At 35.7% G+C, this 15222-nt stretch overlaps 1 protein-coding gene across 4 annotated transcripts in view; it reads left to right on the top strand.

Annotated features, from left to right (window-relative positions):
• nipbl.L (NIPBL, cohesin loading factor L homeolog) overlaps positions 1–15222 on the top strand; it is a 94478-nt gene that overhangs the window by 67508 nt on the left and 11748 nt on the right. For 3 of the 4 annotated variants that reach the window (NM_001094462.1, XM_018248087.2, XM_041581720.1), the window contains 18 exon segments: positions 107–189; positions 859–991; positions 2558–2701; positions 2807–2896; positions 2979–3190; positions 3272–3374; positions 3590–3688; positions 3781–3927; positions 5481–5615; positions 6707–6805; positions 8086–8139; positions 9229–9337; positions 9465–9601; positions 10685–10825; positions 11953–12046; positions 12354–12520; positions 12975–13065; positions 14468–14641. In NM_001094462.1, coding sequence (NP_001087931.1) covers positions 107–189; positions 859–991; positions 2558–2701; positions 2807–2896; positions 2979–3190; positions 3272–3374; positions 3590–3688; positions 3781–3927; positions 5481–5615; positions 6707–6805; positions 8086–8139; positions 9229–9337; positions 9465–9601; positions 10685–10825; positions 11953–12046; positions 12354–12520; positions 12975–13065; positions 14468–14641 — 2212 coding nt within the window. 4 annotated transcript variants of the gene reach the window in all.

Below are 15222 nucleotides of genomic sequence, written 5' to 3'. Positions count from 1 at the left end.
TATGGAGAATTGAAAGTAGTGGTTTGAGCTGGTAAAAGGAAAGGCACACACACAAGTTTGAATTACGTAAAAATGAACAGTTTTTTTTTTTTTTTTCACTGTCTAGATTGATCAGGATGTTTTCATTACCAACTCTTATGAAACAGCAATGAGAACGGCACAGAACTTCCTCTCCATTTTCCTTAAAAAGTAAGTCCATTGGAGCTTTTATTTGATATGTTTTATAATGTTCTTTAACATTGTGTCATGTCCTCCCTAACAAATTTTACTTAAAACACCATATGCAGTTTCTTCCTTTGTAAACTCACTAGTTTATGTCCTGAATCTCCTACGGTGAGCTGATTAGCTATAATCAAAAACATACAAACATATTTGTATCTGATCTTTGATTTGAAAGTTTTTACCTTTGAATTTATATTTTATATAATACACAAAAGCCATGAATATCTTGTAAATTATATCCTTATCAACAGTGAGTTCTGATGTCATCAGTTATAAACGGTGTGTTCTGATGTCATTTCTGTCACATGACTCACTGAAATTTGTGTATTATAATAAATAAAGTACCCCCAGTTGTAAAATATGAGGATATTAGAAGTTACCTCGGAGTTTTATGACCTGTATAAAAACACTCGGCCTTCGGCCTCGTATTTTTATTTGGTCATGAAACTCCTCGGGTAACTTATAATATCCTTATATTTTACAAGAGGGGGTACTTTATTCACTATATTATTGGTAAGTAAATCTTGTTCTGTGTCTGCTCTTTATTATGATTATGGATTTCCTGTGCTTTGATTATTTAATGTGTTCCTCTTGTATGCAGAGGAAGTATTTAAAAAATCTTGATTGCATTCTCAGGTGTGGAAGTAAACAGGCGGAAGAGGATTACAGGCCATTGTTTGAGAACTTTGTCCAGGATCTTCTATCTACTGTTAACAAGCCAGAGTGGCCTGCTGCTGAGCTGCTGTTGAGTTTATTGGGAAGACTACTGGTACGGTTTACAGTTGTTTACTGGCCTCTTGGTTTTAATTTCTGCCTAAAAACATTTCTGATAATATGCACCTGTATTTACACTAGACATTTTTATAGGGCCCAAATCCAGCTATTGTACTAAGTAATGATGGTAGGTGCCTGCTGTTTTCATTGCGTTACACTTTAGGATAATGCTTAAGAATCATAGGGACACAAGGATAATGCTGGAAAATCTATTCGTTATCCTCTGTTAGCAAATGGTCCAGAAAGTAATTTTCCACTTAAAGCAGAAGGAAAGGCTAAAATTACAGGGGAAGTAAAGTCTAAAATAGAATTAGGCTAGAAATGCATAAACATGAACTTACTGCACCAGAAGCCTAATCAAACAAATGATTTATGCTTTCAAAGTTTGCTACAGGGGGTTATCATCTAGTAACTTTGTTAAACATCTATTGCAGACGAAGACACATGCTCAGTGTGGTCTGGGCTGCTGCTTAGGGATTGTCATAAATTATCATAGCACAAGTCAAATATCTGCCAGAAGCCGATACAGCAAGAATATGCAGGCTGCACTGGGTCCTGTTTTGTCATGTAATCTAATGTGGATTTTATAGTTTTTGTATTGTTTAATACAAACTTTCTCCAACTCTGCAGAACCAGTGGCTGCAGCAAAATAATACTCCAAATAGAATCCCAGTTTATCTGTTGAAATCTGGCTCCATGATCTTTGTATCTGCAGCTGGAGTTGGAAACAGTAAAGGGGATGTAAAGGCAACAATAAAATCCAATACAAATCTCTAGATAGTCAACGACTTTTTTACAGGGAAAAAAAACAAAGCTTAAGTTCTGCATGGCTGCTGTTCATAAGTATGATTGTTTCCCTGCAGAGCAGTTTGGGACCGTCTGACAATTCCTTTCCACAGCAGTAAATGAAGGGAGAGTTTCACTGTATGCAGTCAGGTTTTTTTATAAAAACGGTACACATTTTTTTATTGAAGTATAGTGAAGATAGGTTTCTTTTTCATTAAAGAACGTAAAAATGGGATTTAATTTTGCCCTTAAAGTAAGCTTTATTAGAAAGGTCTATATAAATACACCAGTAAACCCTCAAAGTAATGCTACTCTGAGTCCTCTGTCAAAATAACAGCATTTCTTTCCTTCTATTGTGTACTCATGGGCTTCTGTATCAGACTTCCGGTTTTCAGCATAAACCTCCAGGACTAGGGCTTGAGCATGCTCAGTTTGCTCCTCTCTCCCTCTCCTCCTCCCCCCCTTTAATCTGAGCTCAGAGCTATGAGTGAGGGAGTCACTCAGGCAGGAAGTGATGTCACACAAAGCTAATATGGCAGCTGCTATCCTAAACAAACAGCTTCTAGAGCTTGTATGGTAAAGCATTCTGCAGAATAAATATAGTCTTATAGCTTGCACTTTTGTGGCTAATTTATTGGCAATAAACTGCTTTCGTAGCTTTCCTTCTCCTTTTTTTTTTTAAGTCTTCATTGGAAATGTTTAAACTAATTTGAATAATATTGAGAAACCATTGTGCTGAATGGTTATTTTTACATATTTATGAACTGATTTTTAGGTTCACCAGTTTAGCAACAAATCAACAGAGATGGCTCTGAGAGTGGCATCTTTGGATTATCTGGGGACTGTTGCTGCAAGGCTCAGGAAGGATGCAGTCACCAGCAAGATGGATCAAGGATCTATAAACCGGATTCTGAAGCAGGTAAAATTGGCATTAAAATTGCACAGACTTGAATGTTAGAAGGTAAGCTCTTTCAAACCTACTGTGCTGACAAGAGCCATTCATTTTTTTCCCCTTATACTTTAGGCTCCAGAAGGTGGTGATGATATTCAGCAGCTACAAAAGGCACTGCTAGATTATCTGGAGGAAAATACGGAGACTGATCCATCATTAGTGGTAGGTTGAGCCTACAAAACAGTTGAATAAACTAAAAGCACTGAACTGATTATGGAACTAATGCGATTTACTTCTCCCTCAGTTTTCTCGGAAGTTTTATATAGCCCAGTGGTTTCGTGACACTACGATGGAGACAGAGAAAGCTATGAAATCCCAAAAGGATGATGACTCTGAGGGAGCACACCATGCAAAGGAAGTGGAGTCTACAGGAGACATTATGCATCGAGCAGAGAAGCGGAAAAAGTTTCTTCGAATCATCATTAAAACTGCCCCATCTCAATTTAGCACTTTGAAGTATGGCTCCGAAATAAATGGCATTTCCTCTGCATTTGACTGGTCTATGTGTTCTAATGTACTTTTTATGTAACATTTTAGGTCGAATTCAGACACAGTGGATTACGATGATGCGTGTTTGATTGTACGATACTTGGCCTCTATGAGGCCGTTTGCGCAGAGCTTTGATATTTATTTGACTCAGGTAAGGAATTTACCACGTTGTCAATTTCTGTAGTTCTTACTGTGCAACTCAAATATAAATTCATAAAACTTGTTAGCACCCATCTCATTTATTCAATAGTAACTTTATATTTTCAGGTTTAAGGATAACCATAAACTGGCTGTATGTCACATTACCCAGATTTGTGGGCATTTTTACTCTATCCAGAAAGCACATATGTGATTTATTTCTTTTAGATTTTGCGGGTACTTGGGGAGAATGCTATTGCTGTCAGAACAAAAGCTATGAAATGTTTGTCTGAAGTTGTTGCTGTAGATCCCAGCATTCTTGCAAGGGTAAGCCATAATTTTATAGTAGCTAATAATCCTTTAAATCTTCAGAACATTTTTTCTCTCTTAGTAACCCATTGTTTTTTGTATTATAACAGCTGGATATGCAAAGGGGTGTTCATGGGAGACTAATGGATAACTCCACCAGTGTCCGAGAGGCAGCTGTGGAATTGCTTGGACGCTTTGTGCTCTGCAGGCCGCAGCTTGCGGAGCAGTATTATGATATGCTCGTAGAGAGAATTCTGGTAAGATGTTCTCCTGCTGTTTTTGAGAACTACTAAATGGGTAGTTCACCCTTAAAGGAGAAGGAACAGCTAAAAATAAATAAGCTTTATCTGAAAGGTCTATATAAAAACACCAGTTAACCCTCAAAGTTAAAGCTGCTCTAAGTCCTCTGTCAAAAGAAACAGCATTTCTTTCCTTCTATTGTGTACACATGGGATTCTGTTTTAGACTTCCTGTTTTCAGCATAAATCTCCAGGGCTTTGAGCATGCTCAGTTTGTTCCTTTCCCCCTCCCAATCTGAGCCCAGAGCTATAAGTGAGCCAGTGGCATAACTACCGGGGGAGCAGGGGGTGCGATTGGGCCAGGGCCCGCACCCCCTCAGGCCCCCCCCCCGGCAGCTCACGCGCCGCGATTCCCTGGCGGTTCCGGGTGTACGGAGGGGGGCCCGGCAGCGTGTCTCGTGCCAGGGCCCGCCCCCCTCTAGTTACGTCACTGAAGTGAGCAGGGAGAGACTCAGACAGGAATTGATGTCAGACCAAGCTAATATGGCAGCTTTTATCCTAAACAAACAGAGAGAGCTTCTAGAGCTGTCTATTCAGGTATGGTAAAGCATTCTGCATGCCAAAGGGGGAATTTCACTGCATACAGTTAGGTTTCTTATAAAAATGGTACACATTTTTTAATTAAAGTATATTGGAGAGAGATTTCTTTTTCATTAAAGAAAGTATTTTTTGGCTTATATCTCCTTTAATGATCATATAATGCAATATTTGTTCATATTCTACCTATTTGATACAACAGAAAAATGAATGACAAAATTCGCAAAGAGAATTATATGATAAATGTTATCAAGGTAAAATTTGAGTAATGTGAAACTCTAGTAAATGCAGTTTTATTCACAATTCGAATGGTATGGTTTTTATGAAAAGATTTGAATGTCTAAAATTCGATCGAATAGTCCCCACCCAAAAACTCTAATCCAATTCGAATCTAGTTTTCCTCAGAAAAAAAAAAACTCTGCTTTTTTGCCACACAGCATTTTTTTGACGCACAACATTTTTTTTTCTCCCATTGGAGTCTATGGGGTGTCATTCTCCAAGTAAAAAATTTGGCTCATCACTACTGTTAACGTCTTCAGATAGTTAAAAGGACCTCTGCCATTGACTTCTACATGAACTTGGCAGGTTTTCGTGGAGAATAATCGAATTAGAAAACTGTTTCCATGGGACAAATGTGATAAATCTCATATTCAAATTTTTTTTTTTTTTTTTTTAAATTCGAGTTTTAACACACAAAAATTAGAAAATTCTAAGTTACCATTCGAACCTTTGTAAATCCGCCCCTAAGAGATACATTTAAAGGAACACTGCTGGCAAAATGTTATTGTTCTTGTTCATATTTTTAATGTTTTTTTTTTTTTTTTTTTTTAAACGAAGTACTTTTTAACAAAAACCACTATTCATAGATTCGACAATTTTGGTTGCTCCTCTGAAAGTCAATTTTTCGGTCTAGTTTTTGGAAATTTGTGTGTATTGTGAGCATTTCAATTACTGATTGTTTCATTTCTGTGCAGGACACTGGTATCAGTGTAAGGAAAAGAGTCATAAAGATCTTGAGAGACATCTGTTTGGCGCAACCGACCTTTCCTAAAATCACTGAAATGTGTGTAAAAATGATCAGGAGAGTAAATGATGAAGAAGGCATTAAGGTAAGGACATTCATGACTGTCTGTGACTTGCAGAGACTAATAACTGAACTGGAAATAGCATGTTCATATAAATAAGTTTAGTTATGTTCTGGATGTTGGGAAATCAATAAAGTTTTTTTTTATGTGTGCCTACCCATTTAAAGTGCGACATGGACACTGATATTCTAAAACGGTTTGCAGTCATTTCTCTTTTTTGTCATATTCAATTATTTTGTTGTTTTCTTTTAAGCGATTTTTTTTGTTTGGCATTTCTTTTTTACTGTTTTTACTGGAATTTCTTTTTTACTGTTTCTATTAATGTATTCTACTGTACAGCAGCAATCTGACTGCTTGGTTCCTGTTTAGCCTAGCAATTTGGAATTGGTTTGAATTATAAAATTGTAGTCAAAAGATAAGTAAACCTTAAAAATAAGTGAATGTAACATTAATGAGGGTGCTATTCTAAGCACTCTTGCAATGTATATTGTTTATTTTTTTTTTTAATTCCAAGATATTAAAAGATACATGTACATGAATGACTTTTGTTACAACAGCGCCACCTGCGGGTCATTTTCCCACCAGTCTGACCACCAAGTAGTCAAGGAAGTTGTCAGGAGAAAGAAAGAGGCTGCTCTGATGTTCTTCTGCTTAGGAAAGATTTGAGAAAGGTTTCTAATTTTTTTCCTAAGCAGAAGAACATCAGAGCAGCCTCTTTCTTTCTCCTGACAACTTCCTTGACTACTTGGTGGTCAGACTGGTGGGAAAATGACCAACAGGTGGCGCTGTTGTAACAAAATTCATTTGTTAATAGTACATGTATCCTTTAATATCTTGGAATTAAAAAAAAATAATGAATGTACATTGCAAAAGTGCTTAGCATATAGCATCCTCATCAATTTTAGTCACTTATTTTTAAGGTTTACTTATTTAAGGTGTTTTTTTTTTGTTATACAATAATGAATCTTACTTGTAGTTAATAAGATCAAATATTTGTGTCTTAATTTAGTTTTCCTTCTGTTCCTGATTTATGTGTTGATTACAGCTGCCTCTGTGTGATATGTGCATATTGTTATATGTTCCGGAATGTACTCATTTGCTTTCCTGTCTTTTAGAAATTAGTCAATGAAACATTCCAGAAGCTCTGGTTTACGCCGGCGCCTCAGAATGATAAAGAAGCAATGACAAGGAAAATAATAAACATCACAGATGTGGTAAGTGCTTCACTACGCAATATAGCTTGAGTCTGACACTGTCTGTGCTGTATTAGTGTATTATACAGGTATGGGACCTGTTATTCAGAATTCTTGGGACCTGGAGTGTTCTGTATAATGGATCTTTCTGTAATTTTGATCTTCATACCTTAAGTCTACTAGAAAATCATGTAAACATTAAATAAAGGGAATATGCTGATTTTGCTTCCAATAAGGATTAATTATATCTTAGTTGGGATCAAGTACAAGTTACTGTTTTATTATTATTATTTATTCTATTTTTAATTATTTGGATAAAATTGAGTCTATGAGAGACAACCTTTCCGTAATTTCGAGCTTTCTTGATAATGGGTTTACAGATAACGAATCCCATGCCTGTACTATAGTGACACCTATTCTTGAGAGAATGAGATAATTGGGCAACAGCCTGGTTAGTTTTTATTTATACTAGGATTATTGGCATTACATTTATTTTTCTTACATAATATGCTATTGAAAAATCTAGACGGCTGCCTCTTACCAGTGTCCAAATGCATTATATATATATATATATATATATATATACTCTAAAGCCATGAATATCTTGTAAATTATATTCTTATAAACGGTGACTAGTGATATCATCAGTTATAAATGGTGACTAGTGATGTAATTTTTATGTCTAAAACTTGTGTATTATAATAAATAAGTACTTTTATATGGTCATGGATCTCCTCGTGACTTATAATATCCTTATATTTTACAATAGGAGGTACTTATATATTCACTATATACAGGAGAAAAATTTCTATTGACATGTTACCCCTACACGTAGCTGAAGGCAAAGCACCTGCATGCCATGCCAAAAATGCTCTTGTATAAATTCAGTAATATATTTATTTAGAATTTAGTACTTGATGAATATTATTAGTTACCGTGGCATTTTATGCATGTGCTGATATGACCTACCTTAGACTAGAGCTAGTTTTCGTGTGCTGAGATTTTTTTTTTCCTAATTCCAATTTCCTAGATATTTTCTTTTTTTTTTTTTATTTTTTATTAACCACAGTATTACAAGAAATAATAAATACATGTGCACTAGTCAGTTAGTTGTGTGCCATCTTGTGGATGTTTTATAATATACTTCATATATTGTACAATTTCTTTGAGCAGTTTATTCCATCAACACTATACTGCCATCTAGTGTTTGCATTTTGTATCGATGACAAGTTTACGGTCTACTATTCTTGAGCATGCAAACCTTCACTTGCTTATTACACAACTCTCTTCATTTCTTTTAGGTTGCAGCTTGTAAAGATACTGGCTATGACTGGTTCGAACAACTGCTTCAAAATGTAAGTTTCAGACATTCTCAAATTCTGCTATCTTTATTCTTGTGAACCAAAGGCAAAGCTTAAGTGTGCCAATCTGTACAAAACTACATATTTCTGTTAATTAAATGTATTTATACAGCAGAAATTTTTTATTTTTAAAAGTGCTATGTTTCTTTCCACTTGATTCATTTTCAGTTTTATGCCACATAATAGTCTACCGTATGTATTCTGCACTTTGTATTGACAGTTTCCTTACGTCCTGTATGGAAACCCAAGGAGGCAGAGCATCGAAATAAAAATATTTGTAGTATACTTTATTAAGCTGTTAAAGGAAAACTTTACCCCCAAAATTAATGCTTGAGCAACAGTTTATATCAAATTAAGTGGTTCATTAAAGAATCTTACCAAACTGGAATATATATTTAAGTTAAGATTGCCCTTTCCATCTCTTGCCTTGTACCGCCATTTTGTGATGGTCTGTGTGCTGCCTCAGAGATCACCTGACCAGAAATACTACAACTCTAATTGTAACAGGAAGAAGTGTGGAAGCAAAAGACACAAATCTGTCTGTTAATTGGCTCTATTGAGCTAACAAGTATAGTTTGTTTGGTATGTTTGTGTGCACCGTGAATCATACGATCCCATGGGGCCGCCCATGTTTTTTAAAATGTCAGTATGCTATTTTCACATGACTTCACATGACTTGGGGCAGCTGGGAAATTGACAATATGTCTAGCCCCATGTCAGATTTCAAAATTGAATATAAAAAAATCTGTTTGCTCTTTTGAGAAATGGATTTCAGTGCAGAATTCTGTTGGAGTAGCACTATTAACTGATTCATTTTGGAAATTTTTTTTTTCCCATGACAGTATCCCTTTAAGGATTACCCAATGGCACATACTACTAAAAAAGTATATTATTATGAAAATGGTTTATTTACATGAATCAACGTTTTACATATGAGCTGTTTTATACAATATCTTTTTATAGAGACCTACATTGTTTGAAGGGTATAGTTTTCCTTTAAATTGTATTCTTATATGTTTACTGATACAGAGGGCTCCGAAGCTTTAAAATGGTTTTACAACGGGTTACATCTTTGTTTTCTAGTTGCTAAAGTCAGAGGAGGATGCTTCCTATAAACCTGTGAAGAAGGCCTGTACTCAGCTTGTTGATAATCTTGTAGAGCACATACTGAAATATGAGGAGTCTCTAGCTGGTAAGTTAGTTGTTACAATATAGATTTTGGCCATACCAAAAAATCTTCAAGTTTTTGATGCAAAAGCTTCTGAACTTCAATGATAGGAATGCATTTATTGATCTATTTGTTTGTACTTTAATTGCAGATTCTGACAGCAAAGGTGTAAATTCTGGCCGGTTGGTGTCTTGTATAACCACCTTATTTCTGTTCAGCAAAATCAGGCCTCAGCTTATGGTCAAGCATGCAATGACCATGCAGCCGTACCTAACCACTAAATGTAGCGTAAGTATCTTGTTTTATTTTTAGTAACAGTAGACACAGAGAAGTATAGAAATGTTAGCAACTTACATATATTCTAAGGCTTACAGTGGGAATGAACATTTTTAAAATTTAAGTAAACCTTTAGGCAACATTTATTTTCCAAGGTTACATCTTCCAAATTCATGTATATGTCCCTAGGAAATGTATAATTCTATATATATGATATAGTAAGCCATTTACTTACTCTGGTCTCCCATTTAGAGGCTGGTTTTGTGCTTCAAGCTCCTGTACATCACTGGGCAGCTTCTGTACATAATAGATAAACACACCAGGACTGATAACTGCAAATTTAATTATTTCATCTTTAAAATATATAAATAATATAATATATAAATATAAATAATATAACTATTTCGATAAGTAAAATTTAAAAATAAGTGAATATAAAATTGAGTGCTATTCTAAGCACTTTTGCAATGTACATTCATTATTCATTTATTTATTTTTAAATTCCAAGATATTAAAGGATACATGTACTGTTAAAATAAATTAATTTTGTTACAACAGCGCCACCTGCTGGTCATTTTCCCACCAGTCTGACCACCAAGTAGTCAAGGAAGTTGGCAGGAGAAAAGAGAGATTCTGCTCTGATGTTTTTCATCTTAGGAAAAAAATTAGAAACATTTCACAAATCTGTAAATTGCAAAAGTGCTTAGAATAGCACACTCAGTAATTTAACATTCACTTATTTTAAAGCTTTACTTATCCTTTAAATACAAATATAAATTCTAGTTACTGGCAATAAAGAAATGTTAGTATCAAAAAATCTAAGCTAACAGCAGATTTTGAGGTTGAATTATGAAAAAGGCAGTGGCTAAGGCAAAAGCCTGAACTATCTATTGTCTGTATCACACAAATCGGAAAGCCTTTTATAAAATAGAAATCACTTGCATTACATACAAGTCTTAAGCATTGAGTATTGTGTTTTCAAATGATAAAAGAAGTTATAAAGGCTTCAAAATCCCTACCTGTTAATTTTATAGTACAAATCAATATGGCATGTATAGAAAGAGGTCCAATGCTTTTCTTGTTGTATCTTTACAGACACAAAATGATTTCATGGTGATCTGCAATGTTGCAAAAATTCTAGAGCTGGTCGTTCCACTGATGGAGCATCCTAGTGAGACCTTCTTAGCAACAATGGAGGAAGATCTTATGAAGCTCATCATTAAATACGGGATGACGGTAAAGATAGAATTTCATACTATCCCAATATAACAGCAGTTTTCCCACGTGCTTAGCAACTGTGCTATGCAAATAAATGTGTGTGGGTTGTGTCAATTTTGGGAATTTTATTTTATTGCAGTATTTATTGAACCTGCCTTCCATTATTGTGTTAAAGCTGCACAATCTCGCTTCAAGTGGCATATAAATCAGGCAGCTGTTATCTTGTGTTAAGGAACTGCTATCTGGTTACCTTCCCTATGTTCTGTTGTTAGGCTGCTGGGGGAAAATGGAAGGGGTCTGATGTCACTCCAACTTGCAGTATAGCAATAAAGAGTGACTGAAATTTATCAGAGCAAAAGTCACATGACTAGGGGCAGCTGTGAAGCTGAAAATATGTCTAGTGCTGGAGCAGCACTATTAAAGGAGAACTAAAGCCTAACTAAAGAAGTAGCTAGAAATGTTGTACATTATGTTTTGTGCTTCTGTACCAGCCCAAGGCAACCACAGTCCTTTAGCAGTAAAGATCTGTGTCTCCAAAGATGCCCCAGTAGCTCCCCATCTTCTTCCCTGCTGATTCACTGCACATGCTCTGTGCTGCTGTCACTTACTGAGCTTTGGGACCCACTCACAATATACAGTACACATAGAATAGAAATGTCACAATATAAGGCTGATTAGTAATTAATACACATAATTACTACATGGCAGCACAGAAACCAGTGCAATTAGCATCAGAATTTAATAATCAGCCCTGTAGCATCAGCTTATATTACAGGGGAAGCTCATTTTCTGCTGGATAATTAGTGACGAGCCCTAAGCTTAGCTTCTCAACAGCTGCTCAGAGCCCACTGAGCATGTGAGTGTCACAGACACTTTCCAAGATGGTGACCCCCTGTGACAAGTTTGAAGTCCTGGATCATTGCTGCTATTGACAAGCTGAAACGTTAGGCTGGTGCAATAAGTTCTGTTTGTAAAATATGCCATTTTAGCAATATTAACTTTTACGTTTTAGTTCTCCTTTAACTGAAGGAAAAAAAACAATTTTTTTCTCATATCCCTTTAAACAGAGTATAGTACATATACAGCGTGTGTTTTAATATGGCCTTTGTATGATTAGCCTTAACATCATCTTGCCTTTTTTCTAGGTGGTACAACATTGTGTCAGTTGTCTCGGTGCAGTTGTAAATAAAGCAACACAGAACTACAAGTTTGTTTGGGCCTGTTTTAATAGGTATTATGGTAAGTATCTTTTGTTTAGCTAATATTAAACTTTCTGCGTTACAAGTACAAGTAATTCTTTTTTCTTCAGAATTTTCACTGAACCTGTTATAACAAAGTATTAAAACACATCCATTGGAACACATTGATCTATTAATTGATGTATGATGAATGAAGATTGCCGTTTTGGAAGTGCTGCATTGTTTTTCCACAAGTTTTTGAATTAGTTCTATATTTAAAGCTATAAAAATCCACTTCTACATTATAACAAATCTTCGAATGTGCCATTATTTATAGCTTAGACATTTCCCACTGTTTATTTTTGCAGGTGCTCTTTTAAAGTTAAAAAGTCAGCATCAAGAAGATCCAAACAGTACAGTCCTGACCACAAACAAACCAGCACTTCTGCGCTCACTGTTTACCGTCGGAGCACTGTGTCGCCATTTTGATTTCGATCAGGAAGAGTTCAAAGGCAGCAGCAAAGTAAATACTTCGGTTTGTCATCCACCATTTTATTCATTTATTTCCTATCATTATTCCATCTTTCATCCTTTCTGCTGCTCCAATTGCTTGTTTCGTCCCAGTTTGTTCAGTGTAAAATGTCTTGGTTTTTTTAAAGTGCTATGAACTTTAGCTCTCAGCAGTTTCCTGGGACTTTTTGTGACATTTGAGTCACCCATATATTTCACCATATTTGTCCACCTCATATTAGAAGGGATTTTTGGGAGAAGGCCATGTTGTTTACTATGGAACCTTTAAAATAAGATTTAAGGGGGGGGGGGGTTGGCATAAGAGGTAATAAAAGAAATATACTCAAGCTCATAACATGTTTGTCAATGTGTTGCTCATATCTTGCCAAACATTGCCTGTGTTTTCTTCCTCTATGCTCAGAATCCGTTGTGTTGTCAGGTTATTTTTCCCTTGCTTATGGTTCCTCTGGTTTTTCCAGGTTAACATCAAAGATAAAGTTTTGGAGCTCTTACTGTATTTTACGAAACATTCAGATGAAGAGGTGCAGACAAAAGCCATTATTGGGCTTGGTAAGTTTTTATTTTTTCATTGGTTCAATATGTATGTCCAGAGCACACCTTGAACATTTCCTTTAAGGCAGATGTTTCTGTGTTCAATGTCCCTTTTGCTGTCAGACTTACTTCCCTACAAACCTCCATCCCTTTGCCCACAACGCTAGATGTATAAAACCTGCTGCTTTGTCCCCATGTGATGTTGCAGCGCTTATTTTTGCAACTGTCTTACTTAAAAGGGATTCTGTCATGATTTTTATGGTGTAGTTTTTATTTCTAAATTACACTGTTTACACTGCAAATAATTCACTCTACCATATAAAATCTAATTCCTGAACCAGCAAATGGTTTTTTTTTTCTTTCTTGTTGTAATATTGGTGTGTAGGTGCATCTCAGGTCAATTTTCCTGATCATGTGCTTTCAGAAAGAGCCAGCACTTTAGGATTGAACTGCTTTCTGGCAGGCTGTTGTTTCTCCTACTCAATGTAACTGGAGGTGTTGCAGTGGGACCTGGATTTTACTGTTGAGTGTTGTTCTTAGATCTACCAGGCAGCTGTTATCTTGTGTTTAGGAGCTGCTATCTGGTTACCTTCCCATTGTTCTGTTGGTAGGCTGCTGGGGGGGAGGGGTGAAATCACTCCAACTTGCAGTACAGCAGTAAAGAGCGACTGAAGTTTATCAGAGCACAAGTCACATGACTGGGGGCAGCTGGGAAATTGACAAAATGTCTAGCCCCATGTCAGATTTCAAAATTAAATATAAAAAAATCTGTTTGCTCTTTTGAGAAATGGATTTCAGTGCAGAATTATGCTGTAGTAGCACTATTAACTGATGCATTTTGAAAAAAATATTAAATTTGCACATATACAGGTATGGGACCTGTTATCCAGAATGCTCGGGACCTGGGGTTTTCCGGATAATGGAACTTTCTGTTATTTGGGTCTTCTTGCCTTAAGTCTACTAGAAATTCATTTAAACATTAAATAAACCCAATAGGCTGGTTTTGCTTCCAATAAGGATTAATTATATCTTAGTTGAGATCAAGGACAAACTACTGTTTTATTATTACAGAGAAAAAGGAAATCATTTTTAAAAATTTGTATTAAAAAATATGGATTATTTGTATAAAATGGAGTCTATGGGAGACAGCCATTCCATAATTCAGAGCTTTCTGGATATCGGGTTTCCGGATAAGGGATCCTATACCTGTATATGTATATCATTGAAAATGGCTTTGTTGAGTTCGGGCAGGTTGGTTGGCATTGATTGAAAAATCTCCAAGCCATCCATCATTACTCTGCACAACACTGACCTGTATGTGGAGTTGGAATATGGGAAGTTTTCTGGATTTTTATAAAGTGAGTGTCGTACACTGACCCCCTCAAAGCGCCCTTCTCAGTCTTTGCTTTGTTTCCCTTAGGTTTTTCATTTATTCAGCATCCAGTTCTGATGTTTGAAGTGGAAGTGAAAAATTTGTACAACATCATACTCTCTGATAAGAACTGTTCTGTAAATTTAAAAATCCAAGTTCTCAAAAACCTCCAAACCTACTTACAAGAAGAAGATACCCGTATGCAACAGGCCGATAGGGACTGTAAGTATTAACACGTTTCATGTAGTGTGCGATATGTGCTTATTGCTGCATTACAATGCACACAATCCTGCAACAGGATCAAGCCGCAGCTTTTCTTTTTCTTTTATATCATTGCCATAATTAAAGATGCACAAAATTCAGGTTTTGGCCTTTTACAGCAGGATTTGGCTGAATCCAAGTGTATGGCCAATCACGTCATTTCGTCACACTAGCTTGTAAGATTAGTGTTTTTAGTGTCTGCACAAGACAGTAGGGGGTTATTTTTTAAAGTCTGAATGCCAAAACTCGAAAATTGAGTGGGGTTTTTTTTTTTTTTTTTTTTACTATAAAATCTGAATTTTTTGTTGAAAAAAAAAAAAAAAATACTCAAATTTTCCGGGATTTGTTATACCCCAAAGATGGAAAAAGTCTGAATCTGAAAATCCGGCATCTCAGACCTGCCGAGATTGTATATAAATTAATTAAAATAATCTGATTTTTCGGGCAGAAAATACGAAAAATTAGTAAGATTAGAATTTTCGTAAGGATTTTCCCAAACTGGAATTTTCCGGGAAAATGTATTGATTAATAAGCCGCAATAA

This window comes from Xenopus laevis, chromosome 1L (assembly GCF_017654675.1).
Source record: "Xenopus laevis strain J_2021 chromosome 1L, Xenopus_laevis_v10.1, whole genome shotgun sequence".
NCBI classification, from domain to species: Eukaryota; Metazoa; Chordata; class Amphibia; order Anura; family Pipidae; genus Xenopus; species Xenopus laevis.
This window is presented reverse-complemented; position numbering and strand designations above follow the sequence as displayed.